The sequence below is a fragment of the Rhinolophus ferrumequinum genome, chromosome 4 (assembly GCF_004115265.2).
Source record: "Rhinolophus ferrumequinum isolate MPI-CBG mRhiFer1 chromosome 4, mRhiFer1_v1.p, whole genome shotgun sequence".
Classification (NCBI taxonomy): Eukaryota; Metazoa; Chordata; class Mammalia; order Chiroptera; family Rhinolophidae; genus Rhinolophus; species Rhinolophus ferrumequinum.
In genome coordinates, this window is record NC_046287.1 from 3198243 (window position 1) to 3215759 (window position 17517).

Consider the following 17517-nt stretch of genomic DNA (forward strand, 5'->3'; position numbering starts at 1 on the left):
AATACAAAAAGAGAACCCACTACACACTAGAAATGATAGTCACTTCACCTTGTCATATAACACTTTATATTATTTTTATACCAACTCTTTTTAAAAGCCCTCATATTGTCCATCCATCATAAGAATTGAAAGAAAAACACATTTCCTAGGACATATAAATCATTCCTCAAAGTTCGGCAAGGCTCTAGTTCTTATACTTTCAGGTCAGAAGATCCCTCATCTTTTAAATACTCTGACAGTGTCCCTTCTATTTTTCTCCTTGCCACTAAAGAAAACTGGAAAGGTAATTTTGTAATTGCAGTTGTAAAAGAAAGAGACTGATTAGTTCTTCTTTGTTCCATAATCCTCTTATGTAATCTTTGTAAATTAAAAGCTGAGAGAGGAAACAGTCATGAAGATCACAGTGACAATTGTAGGTTGACATATCTGCTGAACAAGCTCTAATATCCTTAAATTATTTCACCAGGAAAAAAAAAATGCGAACACCCCCAGATAACTTACTTTATATACACAGAGAAACAATTATGAAAAAGAAACACAAATGGATCAAATAAGCATGGCAAAAGAATAACTTGGATACAGGTTAAATAAATCTAATTGTTTTGACAAGTTCCAGTTGTAGGTATGTGAAAAAATCAATCATGAACAGTGACATGAAGATGTAACTACTGATGTCTTCTAGAGGTCATCTCTCTTCCAGGAGTCTTTTCACAAAATGTTTACAACACATTAATTTGTCTCACTTAAACAAATGGACAGAACCAAATGTATGAGACCATTTGTTTATTCACGGAAGAAGCAATGAATATATAACGATGCACTATGAGAATTTGACAGTTGCAAGAGTCAAATTCAATTCCCCAGAACTTTAAGATCTCTGGAGTAAGAGTGATGTAAACAGACACACAAAACCAGCAAGAAAACAGCATTATTTTTTTTAAAGATCCAAAATCTGGATTCCCTTCCTCGTGACCCATGATTGTGAAACACAGTACATGACCAAAAAAGTTAGATGGAGGAGAGACTGGGTGACCACTAAAGAGAGGTGAGTAGGCATGGACTCAAAGGTGGGCAGACTCGGGGTACATGGAGACGGAGATTTAGGGTGTGCATTCTCCTGGTTTGAGGCAAGTGACATCACCGCAGGAAGAGTGGGACAGAGCTGGAGAACTGAAGCCAGATTCCGAAGCGCTTTCAAAGTCAGTTTGGGGGAAGCCACTGTGCTGCGTACAAGGACACACAGCACCTCAGACACCAGTGAGCACTGCCGGTCACTCAGTAAACCAGAGAGGGCTGTGCAGAGATTGTTTGTTTGTTTGTTTGCTCCCCCCCACAATAGTCTGTGAGTATTACATTCTGGAGATCATCACAACAACAAATGATAGCAGCAGTAACAGTCACGGAACTTGGAAAACAGAGTTTAATGGCAAAAAATATTCTTAGTTCCAAGAAATACATCCCAATCCAAACAAAGGCTTGGTCCACTGCTCTATGAGAGGAGGAGGGAGACGCCAAATGAGGTGCTCTTTGCATATTGCATGCAATAGACCAGGCCAGCAATTGACATAGTGTTTACAGGGTGCTCCGCAGGTTGGACATTCCAGCACCCCTCACTATGCGAAGGACAAAAACAAGGCTTCTGGCTGGCTGTCCTGTCATCAGCCAGCTCTCACTCAACAGCCTCATTCCCACTGCTTCTGTCCCTGTCTTCTCTCTTCCTTTCTGAGTCTGTCAGGTTCCCACCCTGCACAGCAACCCCTTTCTCATATGTGCCAGACATTTAATGTCTGTTACAACCCAGTATTTGGATAAATACTGATGAAGTCAAGGACTTTGTTGCTTTGTTTTATTCTTTGAAGAATGAAGTCTCCATGAGGGTAATCACAGACTCGGCTTCTTCTTTACTAAAGTAGGTAGATTACGTATTAAGTTGGTGCAAAAATAACTGTGGTTTTTGAAATTATTTTTAACCTTTTAAACTGCAATTACTTTTGCACCAACCTAAAAGCAAGGGATGATGAATTCTGGTTCTATGGAATCGAGTGATTCTGGTCAGCACACACCATAATTCTTTAAGTGAGCAGGATGCTTACTGTAATCCTAGTTAAGAGTCTAGACTTTCCCAAATCTCTTTGTTGGCTCCCAGGTCTTCATATTTAACGATGAAAAGAGAGTAAAACATGTGTATCCCCCCCTCAAATGATAGTAGTTCCACTTAGATACATAAATATATCAACAAATAAAAATAATTCTGCCTAACAGTAACAAGATTAAATTTTTTCTCATTTGACTTCTTCTTGATATTGTCTATAGTTTTTAAAAGATTAGGATTTATATTTTGAAAAATTCACATTGTTTCCACGTACAATGGAGCATGCATACTGAACTGGTAACCTGCAACCTCAAGTATACAGCCAACTACACAAACAAAAGAAAGTCCTAATGGCTAGACTTGTCTTAAGTTGTTGACAATAATTATATTTTGTAAAGAAAGGAGAAAAAGAATGAGATACAACAAGAAATTCAAGATTGATGCTGAAGAAATTTGCATTTCTAACACATAAAGGAAAGTATCTACTCAATTCAGTTAATTTCTTGTAAAAATGTGCCCCTGCTTATGTTGCCGGGGTCCCTCTTCTTTTCTGTATGAAGTGCCAATCATACCCTGCAAGTCTTAACTATCCACAGCTGTATGATACATCGAAGTACACGCTCTCCTAACCATAAGAAAGATAGTTTGAAACATGGCGACAAAAATTGTTGATGGTCTTTGAACACACACTTAGCATCCATTCTTCAAAAGAATAGTATCCTGAAGTTCACACAACACAAATTTTCATAAGAAGGAGCTGTGTTGAACATTCTGTAACCCTGGTGATTACCATTTGCATATAAGTTAAAATGTGTAGTGTTGATTATCAATTTACTGATAGAAAAGGGAAGTGAAAATTCACTCAGAAACTCATCAGGTAAGGTTTCAGAAAGCACAATCATGTTTAGGACATGGAATTTTATAAGAACATGAACGATGAGAGTCTACCATATGTTTTATATAAATATCAATGTCATGTAGAAAATTACTCACTTGTAAAAGATCAATTAAGATACTTTCTACAGAAAACAAGAGGAGAAATAAATAAGTTTCTCTGAATAAAGGCAGAGGAATTCACGAGACATCTGGAAGATGATTGCTTAGAATTCACAATTAATTTTAAATGCTTTTAATTCATTAGAGACCTCTCCCCAAATAATTCTCATTTTAATCTAACATTTAGCTCTTTCTTACATAACACTAATCATATCAGAGTATACTAAACAGTAAAAGACAAAAAATAAAATAATTCATTTGTACAGTATTTTTTATATGAAAGAGTATAGTTATCCCTTCAAATTGTCCCCAGATATAAACATTATGGACAGGATGCTTGAGTCTCAGCTTGGTTGCAATACCTTTTTATTTATTTATTTTTATAAGATTAAACAGCATAGAATGATGAGCACCGATAATGGAGGCCCTAATAGTAAAGAGGAAATCTCCTGAAGTAATTGCACAATTTCATAATATAGCACATTCATCATGAAACCAGCATGGGCCAATTAGCCTGTGTAGGCTCAGTAAATAGGTTATTAGATTTTTATCCTGTGTATTGAAAGGGAGGTAGAGATAGGAAGATAGGAAGATGGGAGGATGGATGGATGGATGGATGGATGGATGGATGGATGGATGGATGGATGGATGGCTACATATAAATACAGATTTCTGACACCATCCAAAACCTCCTTATTAAGAATCACTTGGGGGAACAAGACCTCGAGTGATTCTTATGCACACAAAGTTTGCAACAGAGTATTAAAAAATTCTGCGTCATGTCATATGCCAACATCTACGATGACAAAGATGACATGTTTAGTACAAAAGCAGTGTTGCCACAATACATTGGGGGAAATCTCCAAGTCCTCAAAAGCTGCTCCAATTCTATTGGGACTCATGGGGCTTACAAGTATTTGGATAATTCAGACAGAAATTTGGATTTGCATTTATATCTATGCATCATATTAGTTTTCCTTGAAGTTTATTGAGGTTAAGGATCTCCAAAATATATAAAACCAAAAAAAAAATAAAATAAAATCAGTGAAAGTCAGTTAGAATTGGGTCAATATTTTATATAATTTAAATTCCAGGTTGCAATAGTATTCTAAAAGTAACTCATGGGTGTCAAAACTGGTAAATGGCACCAACAACTTGACTCCTTCATGTCTATATTTCTCTTGATCTCATGTTAGTAACAAGAATAATTTTTAAATCACAAAGCATGATTCATGACTTATGACTTTATAAACAATGGGGGCAAAATCACATGAAGATTATTAGCGTTAAGAAAAGTATCTCTTTTACTCCACAAATATTTGGCGAGAATGGCAATTCTGAAATATCCTTTTCTCTTTCACAGCCTACCCCAGCTAAAACTAGTACATGACAAAGCAAGATTTCAACCAATAAATCACAAAATGTATTAGAGAAATAAAAGACGGAGTAATTTTTAATAGGCATCCATGCCTTCATATTGTCTCATTCACCAAAGAAGTTTTACTTAGAGATAAAGGTTACCCTTGTGAGTCTAAGTCACACTGACTCTAAATCAAGTTAATTTGTTGAAATTTGATTCCTCAATAGAATGTTCACAACTTACTCAGAAGTAGGTTTTGCTCAACGAGATGGTATGCTCAGTGGATGATGAAATCTCTCATCCAGCTAGAACAAAGATGTCTGAGGATAAAGGAAGATCATGCAATGTCCCTAAAGCACTGCTGGCATTTTCCTCTCCCAGAAATTAGAAGATATAAATGGTTTAAAGAAATTGCGGCTAAACTTAAAAAGTGTTTTATACTCTGCATCCAAACAGGTTCATTTCTCAGGAAAAAAATAACAAAACAAAAACCTATAACAAGTCATGCGTTATTTTAATAAAGAAAGCTCCTACCCTCAGTCCGTTTTAACCAATTCGATGAAACAATTTCTTCCATTCGTTTTTATACAATGGGGATTTAAATCCTGTTCCTTTTCCACCTCGGTACTAGGGCAGAAACCCCACCTTCCGTACAGACGTGTCAATTAGCCAAAGGTGAGGGAAGCCATGTCAGAGACCTTGTGGAAGGGACTTACTTCCTCACACGCAGGCAGACACCCAGAAATGATCATTTGCTTTTCACACTGATAGGCTCTTCTGACCTGGACATCCGGTGAACCAAGCACAGTGGTTCTGCCCCTGAAGGCGAGGTTAAAGGGCTGCTTTCCTTGGGGACTAACCGCGTTCAGCCCAGCCAAAACGTCTGTGTCTTTGCCTCAGGTGGCACATCCAAGCCAATTGTCCTGTTTCAAACAACATCCATCTCTGGCCCTCTGGTGGTGCCACCACAGAGTGGAACTGGTTCGGTTCTTTCAGGGACCACTGCTGGTGCAGCAATCAAACTTCCTACTTTACTAGCATATGGACCAACAGGCTTTTAAAAATGCCCGAGCAACCCAAAGGCATGAATATAGCAGGCCACAGAATGTCTATGTCTTCATTCAGATGTCTTCCTCTGATTAACTAAACAAATAAAATTAACAGATGTCACAGCATTGTCATCTACTCTGTGTAAGGAGCACCCATTCAAGTACTTAATTCTAAAAGGAAAGGAACCTCACCAGAAGAAGTACAACAGGCCAACGGGAAAGTGAAGTTTCAATGGCATGGAAGCAAGGTGTAATGGCCTGTTTCCACCATGAGCTCAGCAGAAAACCTACCGGACACATCCTTGGAATTCAATAGCTGACAGGGTACTTAATATGCCATTTGCATTTGGACAGCTTAGAAATGTCTACACTGGATTTGCTGTGTCGTCTGCAGTGAGCACTCACCAGCCACTGAGCCCGTGTTTATCTGTTTCTTAAAGGAAGCTGAACCATTTTCTTGACATTTTCAAAGCTCTGTTGGTGTTTGAGGCAATAAACCCCCAGACAGAGAAGCACGGCCCCCAGGAAGAGCTGGTTTTGCCTGTGGGGCCTCTTAAGTCCTGTTTCTCTGAGTAGTCTTCTTGCCAAGCAGATATAAACATGGAGATCCCTTTCCTCTCCAGGCCTGTGTTAGTGGAGATGCTGAAGACCTGGGGGACCCTGCTTCCCTTTAGCAGCTGCTATTAACTCCTCTGTGCTTGTGTAAGGAGAGTTCCTTGCCCAATGGTTCAAGTTTACAAACTGTCACTTCAAAGAAAGCCTCCCTTTTTCTTACCTTTTTTAAAGACTCAAAATCCCAAACTAAGAACTCCAAAAGCACTCCAGAGGCACGAGAGCTTTCCAGCTAGATAGTTGTGAATTGAAAAAGAAAAAAAGAAAAAAATTCCCCTTGACAATGCAATAAAAAAATACACATGATTTGCGAAGCAAACCGGGACTGCAGAAACAGGAGCTCCCTCGGCATCGCCCACCTCTGTAGTATGTGGTGGGTCAGTTGTTTTCTGTGGAAGGTCCTTATTCACAGCTGTCCCTGGCTTTAGGAGAAATTATATGTGGAGTGGCCCAGCCACAAAGGAATCTGAATGGCTAACGAAAGGTCTCTGAATCCTTGGTGATATGAATTGTTTAAAAAAAAATAGTAACTCATCTAGAAGCATGCAAGTTTGGGAAGGCTGCTGGCTCCTGTTTTCTCTCTCTCTCTCTTTCCCTCCCTGCCTCCCTCCCTCTGTTCTTCTCTCCCTCTGTTGAGTTACATGGTTTCTGTGGAAATTTGGCAGTGCATGGTTACATCTCTTTGCTGGCTGGGTAGGGAATGTTAGAATTATGAATTCTGACAAAAATCTTTCTGTCCCAGGCGTCCCTTGCTGAGACATTTGGGGAAATATTTTGTGTAGTCCTTTTTAGGACACTTTCTGCAAATAACTGCATTCTTGTCACTGCACAAAAGCATGAAATGATTGAGAAGCAAAGTTTGTTTGCCAACCCGGCAGTAGATCAGCCCCAGAGGAAGGGTGCAAATCTGAGCGCTTTCATGGAAAGAATTCTCCCATCTATCAACTAGATGAAAAAGCTTAAAGCCTCCTTCCCTCTCCTGTGCACCCTGCAGATGCCATGCTTTTAAGGGGGTTTGCAAACTTTAGATTCAACCTTTACAATAACGTTAATAATCAAAAGGAAATAAAAACACCCAAAGCGGAATTACATGTACCCCAACACTGTACTGAAGATGAAAGCACAATCAACTAAAGCAGATGGCAGGGCAACCAGATTCTATAGACAGCAACAGCGGCTGCCTCCAGCCTCTCAGGACTCCACAAACAGGTCAGGAAGGATGCCCCAGGCACCCAAACTCTCCACCTGCCTTTCACACAGCGGAGCGGCCACCTGGGCACAGGCAGGGAAGCAGGCATTGCTGTGGCCCGTGCTGTCCCTGAACGCTGCTCCTGGGGAAAGCCCTGGGGGCCCTGCCCACAGCCCGGCAGTGGCCCGACCTTGGCCCCCAGGGCTTTGCTCCACAAGGGGGAGTGCCAGCCCAGTCCAGTCGCCAGAATGCACAAGGCAAGACTCCTGTGGGGGCACCACCAGCCTCCTGTTCCCAGGCGGACACTTACACTGACACGTGACCCTGAGAGTGCAAAAGAGACACAGACCCTGTGGGGTGATGAAGGAGCTGCGCACACCCACCCGCAGTCTCCGCCAGGGGACAGCGCAGGGATCGCAGGCGCCCTCCAGGCGCACACAGGCACACAAGAACAAACACACGCGCACACACACCCTACTCTCACTATGAGCGCCAAGCAACCCAAAGGTACAATTCTTGGCTTCTACAGCGCGGACCTGGGATTCCCAGGGCTCAGGAGGCGCTCTGGTCCCTGCGGCTGCCCCTCCAGGCTCAGGGGGCTCCAGGGACCGTGCACCCCGTGTCCTGTTGGCGCAGGCTCTGAGGGAGCTGCCCCAGCCCATGACCTGCCCCTCCACTCTCCTACTCCGGTCCCAGCAGAGCGCTTCGGCCCACCCGCGTGGGGGCGGAATCTGCCAGCCACACACGTGTGCAGATTCTTAAGCAGCCCAGGCAGGGCTGCTGGCATCTGCGCGCAGCACCCCCTGCTAATAGCGGGGGAAGGGCTCTGGAGCGCACGGAACAGTGGGGAACCGAGAGTGAGCTGGGAGGCTGGAGGGGGCCCAGGGCCCAGGTGGTCTCTGAATGCAGGGGAAGGGGTGGGAAGTTTGGCAGAGTTGCGTAGCAGGTGTTTCCTCTCTGCACCAGGGCTTTGCTGAGCAAAGCCTGGTCTGGTCCTCAGTCCCCTGCCCGGAGGACTCGCCACAGAGGGGCAGACACATCTCAGGGACAGCCCTCCTTGCCCTCCACTGTTCTAGCTTCTTGCCTCTCCGTCCCCAACAAGTGCATTGATACCTGAGGCCGCTGCCCACCAGCCTTGGCCATGCCTCCAAGGTAGCTCCCGGCAAGGTGCCCAAGGTGTGTGGACCCAGCCAGGAGGGTGAGAGGAGGTCTGGTGTAGGCAGGTGGCTTTCCAGTTCCTAGGGACCAAGGGCTCCGTGATGAAGGTGAACCCTTTGTGCTCCCTGGGATCCTGGGGTGCATTCCCATGGACACCCCCTTGTGAGGGTGAGTGCTTGCATGGAGACACTAGTTCCTGGCGTTAGCTCTCAACCAGCTCTGGGTGCCCAGTGGAAAAGAGCAAGGGAGGGGGTGGGGGGGTGCTAAGCTGCCATTCTCCCCATCTCTCCCCAGGCCAGGCCGGTCTGGAGTTCCCTAACTGAACCAGAGATACACCTCCTTTGCCTTTGCAATCACCCTTGAATCTGGAACACTGAAGGAACAGAAGATGGGTGGAAAAGAAGATGGAAGAATCTCGAGAGGAAAGGGGATTGGACGTGGGGAAGGAGCAAATGACCACTCAAAAAAAGAAAAGAAAAAAGAAATATTGCGAGATTGGATTCCATCCTTTAAAAAGGAGAACAGGAAAAAGGAATCTATATGGATATAGATATTCCCAGGAGTAAGAAGATAGGATGCTGATTAATGGGGGTGGGGGGGGCATCCAAAACCAAAATGAGGAACCGGTGCAGGTACTTTCCAATATGAAATCGATCAATTCTCTCCTCTCATCTCTCTCTCTCCTCGCTCCTCTCCCTCTCTCTCATCTCTCTCCTCTCTCTCTCTGCTCTCCCTCTCCTCCGCTCCTGTGTGTGGTGTGTGTGTGTGTGTGTTGTCTTCTCCCTGTGTCTCTCTTTCTCTCTGTCTCTGTCTCTCTTTCTCCGAATCAAGAGGCAGCCTGTTTGCTTGCCCAGAGAACAGACAGCGCAGGAGCTCCTGCCAGCCCCGAGGCTGCAGCCTGTAAGCTACTTAGGGGAAATCATTCCCAACTCCTTTCAAGGAGAAAACCAAGTTCACAGATCGCGGTGACCCAGGGAGACCGCCTGTCCTGACCGGCTTTAGCAAACGGGAGGAACCTGCGACCACAGCGAATACACCTGGGGAGGAATCCCCTCCAGGCCTCCGTGCTTTCTTCACGTACCTCGCCAGCTCCTTCCAACTTGCAAAGAGCCAAGTGCGGGGAGAGGAAGGCGGGGGCGACCTAAGCGAGGTATCTCCTCATCGCTCCCTGAGGAGGATGGAGGGTGCGCGCAGGGGCGCGGGGCGCTCGCCAGCAGGTACATTAGCCGGCTGGTACCCGAAACCCCTAGGGAGTCCGAACTTCGCCCGGGCCACTTTCCCAGCTGCTCCGGGTCCGGGAGAAAGTCCCGGGCACCACCCCCGGCCACCCCGAGCCACTGTGTCCGCATCTCCATGGAGGCAAGGCTGCCGCCACCGCGCAGTTTCCGCTCGGTTTGGCTCTGTTCTCCGTAACAACCCACACCACACAGAAAAGAGACATTTCGTTTCGGAACCAAGTGAGGGGGAAGGAGGCGGGGGTGGGGCGGGGGATGAGGGTCAGCAGGAACGCGATGGAAGCCAGGCTCCCGGGCTTTGCCTTCTCCAAGCGTTGGCGACGGACAGCCACCCGCAGATGCCAGCGACCTGGTACCCTGCCCTCCTCAACACAGACACTCGCGTCCGCCAACGGGCCTTGGAGGGATCGCCCATCTCCCGCGTAGCCACAAGCCTCCTTACCCTTCGCTGCGGTGAGGAGCCCCGCGCAGACAACCAGCGGTACCAGGGGCAGGAGCAGCCACTCGAATTTCCTCCGCGCAGTCATGTCTGCAGATATTCCAGATGCACACGCCACCGATGGCTCTTCTCAGATAGACCCGTCTCCTCCGAGGCACGGCGGGGCTATGAACAGAGCCAAATAATCACCAGAGGGCAAGGCGAGCTGGAAGGAAAGCCCGGTCCCCAGAGCGGCCGCGCATCCGACGCCTCCTGCAGCTCTGGGCGCCCGGCTGCCTCCCCTCTCATAGCATCGGTCCCGGGTCTGAGCCACTGCAGGGCTGAGCTGCTGCGAGCACTGACACCGGGCTGCCGGGCCGCCGGCCGAGCCGGGCAGGGAGGCTCCAAGGCAGCGAGGCTGCGGGAGGGGGCGAAGCGGGGAGAGGAGCGCGCGCAGCCAGGAGAGACCTGGAGCCTGGAGTGGAGGCAGCTGGAGAGAGAGCCAGCGAGTGGGAGCCGCGGGAGGGAGGGAGGGGGCGTGGGGGGAGGAGAGCCAGTCTAGAGAGGAAAGGCGGGGAGCTCAGAAGACAGGCTGCTAGCGCACAAGGAGCCTCTGCCGTGGCGGCTGGACTCAACCATCCCTTCCCACGGAGAGGGGAAGGAGGCTGGGCACGGCGCACCCAGATCGGCCAGCCTCGGCCCACCGGCTCCCTGCGCCGCGCTGCGCTCCATTCGGCCACCCCACAGCAGCGAGCAGGCTGGAGAAAGGAGACTTGTTGGGCGCTGGGGTAGGGACACCCACGCCACACCCCGGGAGAGGCCACGGCACCGGGCAACTCCGGCAAACTAGAGGGATCTGGCAGGGGCTGCTCTCCATCTCCTGATCTCTGTTTAGTGGACTAGAGAGAAACCCCCTGCCAAACTTAGAACAAGAAATGCAGAGGAAGGAAGGGGAGCCCACACAAGCTCCAACTGCGAGGGAGAAAAATAACATTATTATTATTATTAGACATCATCTCTGGCAAGATGACTATCTGCAAGCAGTTACAATGATGTTCCTATTTCCTGACTTAGGCTGTGTTGGGGTTATCCAAGCACAAACATGTTCAGGTTGAATTCAGAACTAGAAAGTGTCTAGAATTGATAGTTGGTCTGGATATGAGACCTGGCACGTTGGTACACCGTTAGCTGAGACTCTACATAAAATGCAATGGGTTTGGAACGGACTTAAGAGACAAAGCTTCTTTCTGAATCTGCAAAGGATGAAGCTAGCACAGACAGAACTCTACAACCAGAGCAGTTGATAGAATGAACCAGATTTCTACCCCGCTCCCCAAATACAGGAGATATTCAAGCTCTCTCTGGGGACCAGGGAAGGCAAGGCATTTTAGCTGGAAGGTAGTAAATTCCTAGAAAAACAGAAACCATAAGTGAGTGCTGTTTTTCACAAAGGGAATGTAAAGGATTCCCCATTCTTGACCAAACAGATTTAGGTAACTCCATGAGAGGGCTGGAGAGAGCAGAAATGATAAACCCATAATTAAGTAAGAAAGTCTTATACTCTATGTTCAGAAACATTGTAGCAAAAAGAAACACTGTGTTGACCACATCATCGGATGATTTTGGTGGAATAGAGACCCCACGGTGGGCAATGGTCCTGGTGCTGCATTTTACCTGTATTTTGTCTCAATGTTAAGATTAAATAGGTTGACAATGTCATAATGTTTTATTTCCTCGTCTTACTTTGCTTTGACTCCCTTTGTCCCAGTGGTCTCTAGGCTTTGTGAGAATATGACGATGAATCCAGAAAATGAAGGGTGACAGTCTTGAAATGTAAGCACCAAACATGATTTCCTTAGTCTCCTTACAGCCTAGCAGGACCAATTGGAAGCACCGCCAGACTTTTATCTCTCTCTAGAGATAGGAGCTTCTAAGGACTAGGAGCCCAATTTGCTTCTCTGAACACTGCAGTCATAGATAAGACCTGGATTGTCCACATGCAGAGTCCTATTTTGCCTCGGTTATCTCTGGAGGAAGAATAAGAAGAATGGCTGGACCCTGGGGGAGTTCCCAGTGGGGCCCATGGATCCTACTCAGTAGGCTGCATGTAGAAAGGCGGGGCACCCCCTCTGTGATTTTAAATCAGACCCCAGATGGTACCTGTAACTCAGCAAGTGAACAAAAATGCCTTTTAAGACCCATTAATTGTTCCAATAGTTCATTTCAAGCTCCTCATCAGGGGAAAAAAAGAAAAAAATTGATCTCCTTTAGGAGCTGACTTCTCCTTGAGAAACGGCGTCTCGTCTTTGTACAGCTCTTCCTAATGACTCGTGTCACCAAGAAGGATTTCTGCCATTAAAAAGCGTTTCCAAAACCTAACCATCCTGGGCTAGGGCTCATAGATGAGTTTTACTCTATTAGGACCCCAGTCAGCGACGCTGAATGTCACCTGCGAACCTGAACACCTCCACGCGTGTTCCTGGCAGCCTCCAGGCTGCTGGCTGAACTGCACCTTCCTGGGGTGAAAGTCTTCAATGCCACCTCCTTTCCCTGGTGTACGAAAAAAATCCATCTAATTCCCATCTGTGAGAAAACATGACCCCAAATAACCAGCAAACATCCAGTTTTGCTATTATTCACATGGGGCGTTTTCTTAGTCCAGATCCTGTATCAGTTACAACGCTGTATGCCGAGCTGTTTCTTCATCATACGTATGCAGAGGGCGGGGGTGGCTGTCAAATGCGATTGGCTGATTTTGGAATATGGTTTATTTAGGTGTTAATATTGCGATATATTTCCCCCAAGATCTCAGGGCCCAGTTAATTTAGAAGGAAAAGATGTGTCACTGCTGCCATCTAGTGTCAAAGTTTTCCTGTTGGGCGTTTGCAGAGAAATCTGTAGTCCCTTGGTCTTTCCTCTTATCCAGTCTGCGGTTCCCTGCTGTTTTCGGAAGGGCCCTGCAGCACCCTTTTGGACCCCCTGTGTAACCAGGATGTAGATGTGAAGCTTATGGCCAGGTTCCTAGAGGCTTCCCCCACCTTCGATGTTAAAATGAATCTGAGTGCCTTGATTTCCATCGCAGTTCTAATGCCAGTTAGAGGCCTATTAACCAAATGGGATTCCAGTAGGTGCAGTGCTGTGGGCAATTCTCAGGGGGCAGCCCAAGCTGCCTGGAACAATGTACTCCCACACTGGGTTTTACCACTCAGTGTCCAATCCTGGGCATAGACCGCCCGCCGCCTCGGGAGTTTGGCTCCGTGGCACTGGAAACATCACTGGCCCTCAGGAATGAGAGGTGAGCACATGGGACGAATAGGCAGAGAAAGTCTGATGCACCGGGCAGTATGCACATCCCTGAAACCATGTAAGGACCATGACACAGTCCAACAGCTCACGCAGTTGGAGAGATGGCGACATAAACATCGGAAAGTATTGTAGCTGAAGCGGGGAGTGGTTTTATTTCAAGTGAAATTGTCAGTGGAGGGGACAGAAAATTTGAACAGCATACTTGAGATGAAATTAGAAATGAAAAACTTTGCACAGACGGGGATGCTAATAACCTAGAAACACTGTGCATGTGTGAAAATCTTAGAGAACGTAGTATGTGCCGTGAGTGCTAAGTGGAGAGTGTCTGGCTTGTTTAATGTCATATACTTAGAAATTTGTGGCATCCAGAGAGTGGGAGAAATTCTTTCTTTAATAGAGAGGTCAGCATCACGGCCATGTGATTTGTGTCCCCCCATATACAATGCCCATTTTGGAAGAGCAAGAAGTCGGAGGCAGTGTAAGAAATAAAAGCAGAAGTCAGAATGATCACAGAATAATCACTTACTGTTTACAATAGTCTCACTTAGCTCATGCTTGTTGTCATTACCACCCCCCTTCCCGGGAGGAGGAATGGCAGCTTTAAGAAGTCAAGTGATCTGCAGGTCACAGCTCAGGAAGGACCAGGCGGCTCTCCCACTCAGGTTTTTCTTGCATCTACACTTAAAACCCTTCCCGGCCCCACTGAGCAGCTCACAGGCCTGGACTCCAGGATCCCCACATACACTGGCCTCTAGGGTTGCTTTATAAAGAAGGGAGAGTCAGACGTGGCTAGACCACTGCAAGCCATGGCAGCAGAATATGCATTCTTTTCAAGTACACCTGGCGTTCTCCACGACAGACTGTTTGCAAGGCCTTTCAGACAAAAAGGATTCTGTGACTATTTGTGACTACTTATTCATGTAAACCTAAAGCAAGAAAATGTTTCCCACTGACTGGCTTTATAATCAGCTGAACATTTGCCCAGGTTTCTCTAATAAAGCAGCTCCTTTAACCGGGTATTCTTCCGCGTGTATGTGGAGACAACGTCCCCTTTTGAGATGCGTCAAATTGACCTGAAGCAGGAGAAAAGCTATGTCACATGCGACCCATTGGGATGGAGGGGGAAACTGCGACTTCTCTCTGCAAATGGGTGGTAAGGTAAAAGGCAGACTTCTGTGAGCATCTGAGTGACATGAAGGCCTGAGAAAGTGCAGAGGCTGATCCCAGCCCCAGACCCCTGAGTCAGCACGCCTCAGACGGCGCCCGAGAATTCACATTTCTAACAAGTTCTAGGCCACGCAAATGCATCCCAGTCCATTGTTTGAAAACCTCTGGAAGGGGGCCAGGTTGCCTTTGGGGCCGATGTAAATGCTTGGAATCCCATATCTAACACTTTCTGAAGAAAGGACATTAAAAAAAAAAAAATCTAATCTACGTGTAAGTGTGTGCACCTGAAAATGTGGAAAATGACATTTACCTCATAGACCTGTTGGAAAAGGCAACAATATAAGCACAATGGCTGATATATAGTAAATTCTTCAAAATGTAATTTTCCTTTTCTACCATCAGTCTCCAAAGGAGCAGAGAAGAAAAGAAATAACCCAGATGGAGAAAGGCTTTCCCATCTGCTCTGGTCTATATTTTAAGAGTAGCAAACTGGATCTGCGTACAAAAAAGCAACTTCTGGGTCAGTGTTTTCCACACTGTCTCTGGGTGAACCCCGCAGACCCCCATGTGGGGGAACCCCAGGTCTTACTATGACTTTTATAATCAGCTTGAAGGGCTGTCTGACACCTGGCTCTTCCCCAAGGCTTGGGAAACACTAGCAAGCTTGCAGAGCTCAGACTGGAACTAGGTAAAGTGACATGCTCAAAGCATACTCATAATGCTGCCCTTTTGCAGTAAAACAAACCCAGAGCACAGACACTTTTAACGGCTACCAGCATGCTCTAACGCGGAGGTCACTAGATCAGTGGGGACAGACTCAATTGTTCCTCCAGCACTCACACAAATCCATGTATAGTGACAGCAACAACATGACGCTTTTCCTGGGCCTTCCACTGATAAGCATTCTCCAATGGGACAAGTTTCAGAAGGGGTAGGTCGAACATAGTTGTTCCGCTTAAGGGTTTAGGGAAAGCCATTTCACTTCTGAGACTGTTTTCTCATCTATAAAACAGAGAGTTTGGGATCATGTTTTTGCTACCTCTAAAATTCTATAACTTTTCTTTCTTATATTCCTCATTTTTAGCATCTTCCTGTTCTTCTGTTTACTATTAAATAGCATGCGTTTATATGTATCTGCTTAGGTTCAGTGAGTTCTTTATGGGAAAGGTGTCCCAAAGTTATAATATAAAAAATGTGTGTTTACCAGAGTGGGGTGCAAAGAAACAGTCACAACACACACACACACACACACACACACACACACACACACACACACACACACACACACACCATCTCTGAAGCAACTTTAGCATGCAAATCATTGCATCTGTTTTCATCTGTAAAGTGGAACTGTTGTGAAATTTGTTATTCTCTTCATAAATTGTCAGTGAACTGTGCGAAGATGATAAAACTGACTGAGTCTTTTGCCCAAGAATGTCTTGATTCCAATCTCAAGAGGAGACAGTGACATACTTGCTGCATTGTATCAATTCCATCTGACCAGTGGTGACTTGCTCCTACCTGATAATTTCCTTGCAGTGAGAAAACATATAACTAGAATGTTCGCCTCATCTCAGTTTTCAAAAACATGCACAATAGCCATAACTGCACTTGAAAACAGGCATTGTGATACTGAGGTCTTTTCATTCCTTTACTGCCACTGTGCGTCTCAATAGACATTGTATCTGTGTACCATCCACTCTTCATTCTGCCAGATTTTATGTATGAAGGGTGGGTCCTAAGACAGGCATTAAGGGTACCCAGACCAGAGTCGGACGTGCTTGGTCTTCTCCCTCTCCTCTCCTTCACAGGCTTTGTGGAACCACATGATTCACCAGGGACACTCAGTGCGGTGTGTGTGGAAGACAACAAGGGTTTTGCAAAGGACTTCTCACGAAGGAGACACCAACTGCTCAGCCATCTTTCTGTCTCGTTTTCTCCACCCCCAGTTAGTCCCTTCCCTCCTTTTCTTGCCCGTTTCTCTCTTGACTGACCTTAAAGATAGGCAACTTACATGATTACCTTCATATTATACACGTTGTGTCCCCAAACTTCTTTGAATATCACTACGTCTGAAATGTCGCTAATTGAGTCCTGTCCTTTGGGTCTCAGAGGCTTTTTGGTGTTCAAGAACACCTGACGTGTTGAAGATCTGGTAGGAGTTTGGAGTTGGGAGTCAACTCCTATAATCTAACTTGACTTTTCACTGAGAGAAAAACATGCCCAAGATGGCATCCCAAGGTCAAAGCCTGAGAAGACTGCCGTGGTAGGTTACCTCGCAAGTCCTGTTTCTGCCATCTGTCAGCCGGCTCTGGTCAACACTCTGTATGCTGAGAAATTCCTGGTGTGGACAAAATGTGGATTCTCACTAACCTGAGGTAATGTCCTAATTCTCCCATCCCCATGCTGTGTGGCCTCGTACAGCTCCCCGTGGGCATCAAATGGCCAGTCCCTAAAAGAGTGCCTATTCTTTAACTTATAAGATTGTTGTGAGGGGTAATTGAGACCATCTACAAAAGACACAAAATTGAAATTTGAAAATAAAAATGCAAGGTTAGCTCCCTTTCTCCCTATTCTCTTTAGCTTTGCTGCTGAGTTTAAACATATTTTGATATTTTTCCCCCTGAAGGATTGTCCTTTCTTTCTTATTGATTGAAATAAGATCCTCTAGAATATTTCCTCACACTGCATATACAGAACGTTTCCAATTGGAAAATCTTCTTTAAAAATTAATAGTTACAGTCCCCGGAATGACTGTAGTAAGTCAATTCTGAGATTACCCCCTTTCACTGTGGCGCTGTGCTGCTGTCAGATCCAAAACAGTGGGGGACTCCTGACACCTCCAACAGCAAAACAGTAACATAACTTACGTACACTGAGCTGCCGAAATGTGTACAATTCTGGATCAGTGCCATGGTACAAACAGGTAGGAGGC

The 17517-nt window shown here is 45.9% G+C and overlaps 1 protein-coding gene across 1 annotated transcript in view; it reads right to left on the reverse strand.

Annotated features, from left to right (window-relative positions):
- CSMD1 (CUB and Sushi multiple domains 1) overlaps positions 1 to 10582 on the reverse strand; it is a 1609724-nt gene extending 1599142 nt beyond the window's left edge. Inside the window, exon 1 of the mRNA XM_033104535.1 lies at positions 10134 to 10582. Within this exon, the coding sequence (XP_032960426.1) occupies positions 10134 to 10218 (85 nt within the window). The 5' untranslated portion in view covers positions 10219 to 10582. The remainder of the gene's footprint in view (positions 1 to 10133) is intronic.
- Between the last annotated feature and the right edge of the window lie 6935 nt (positions 10583 to 17517).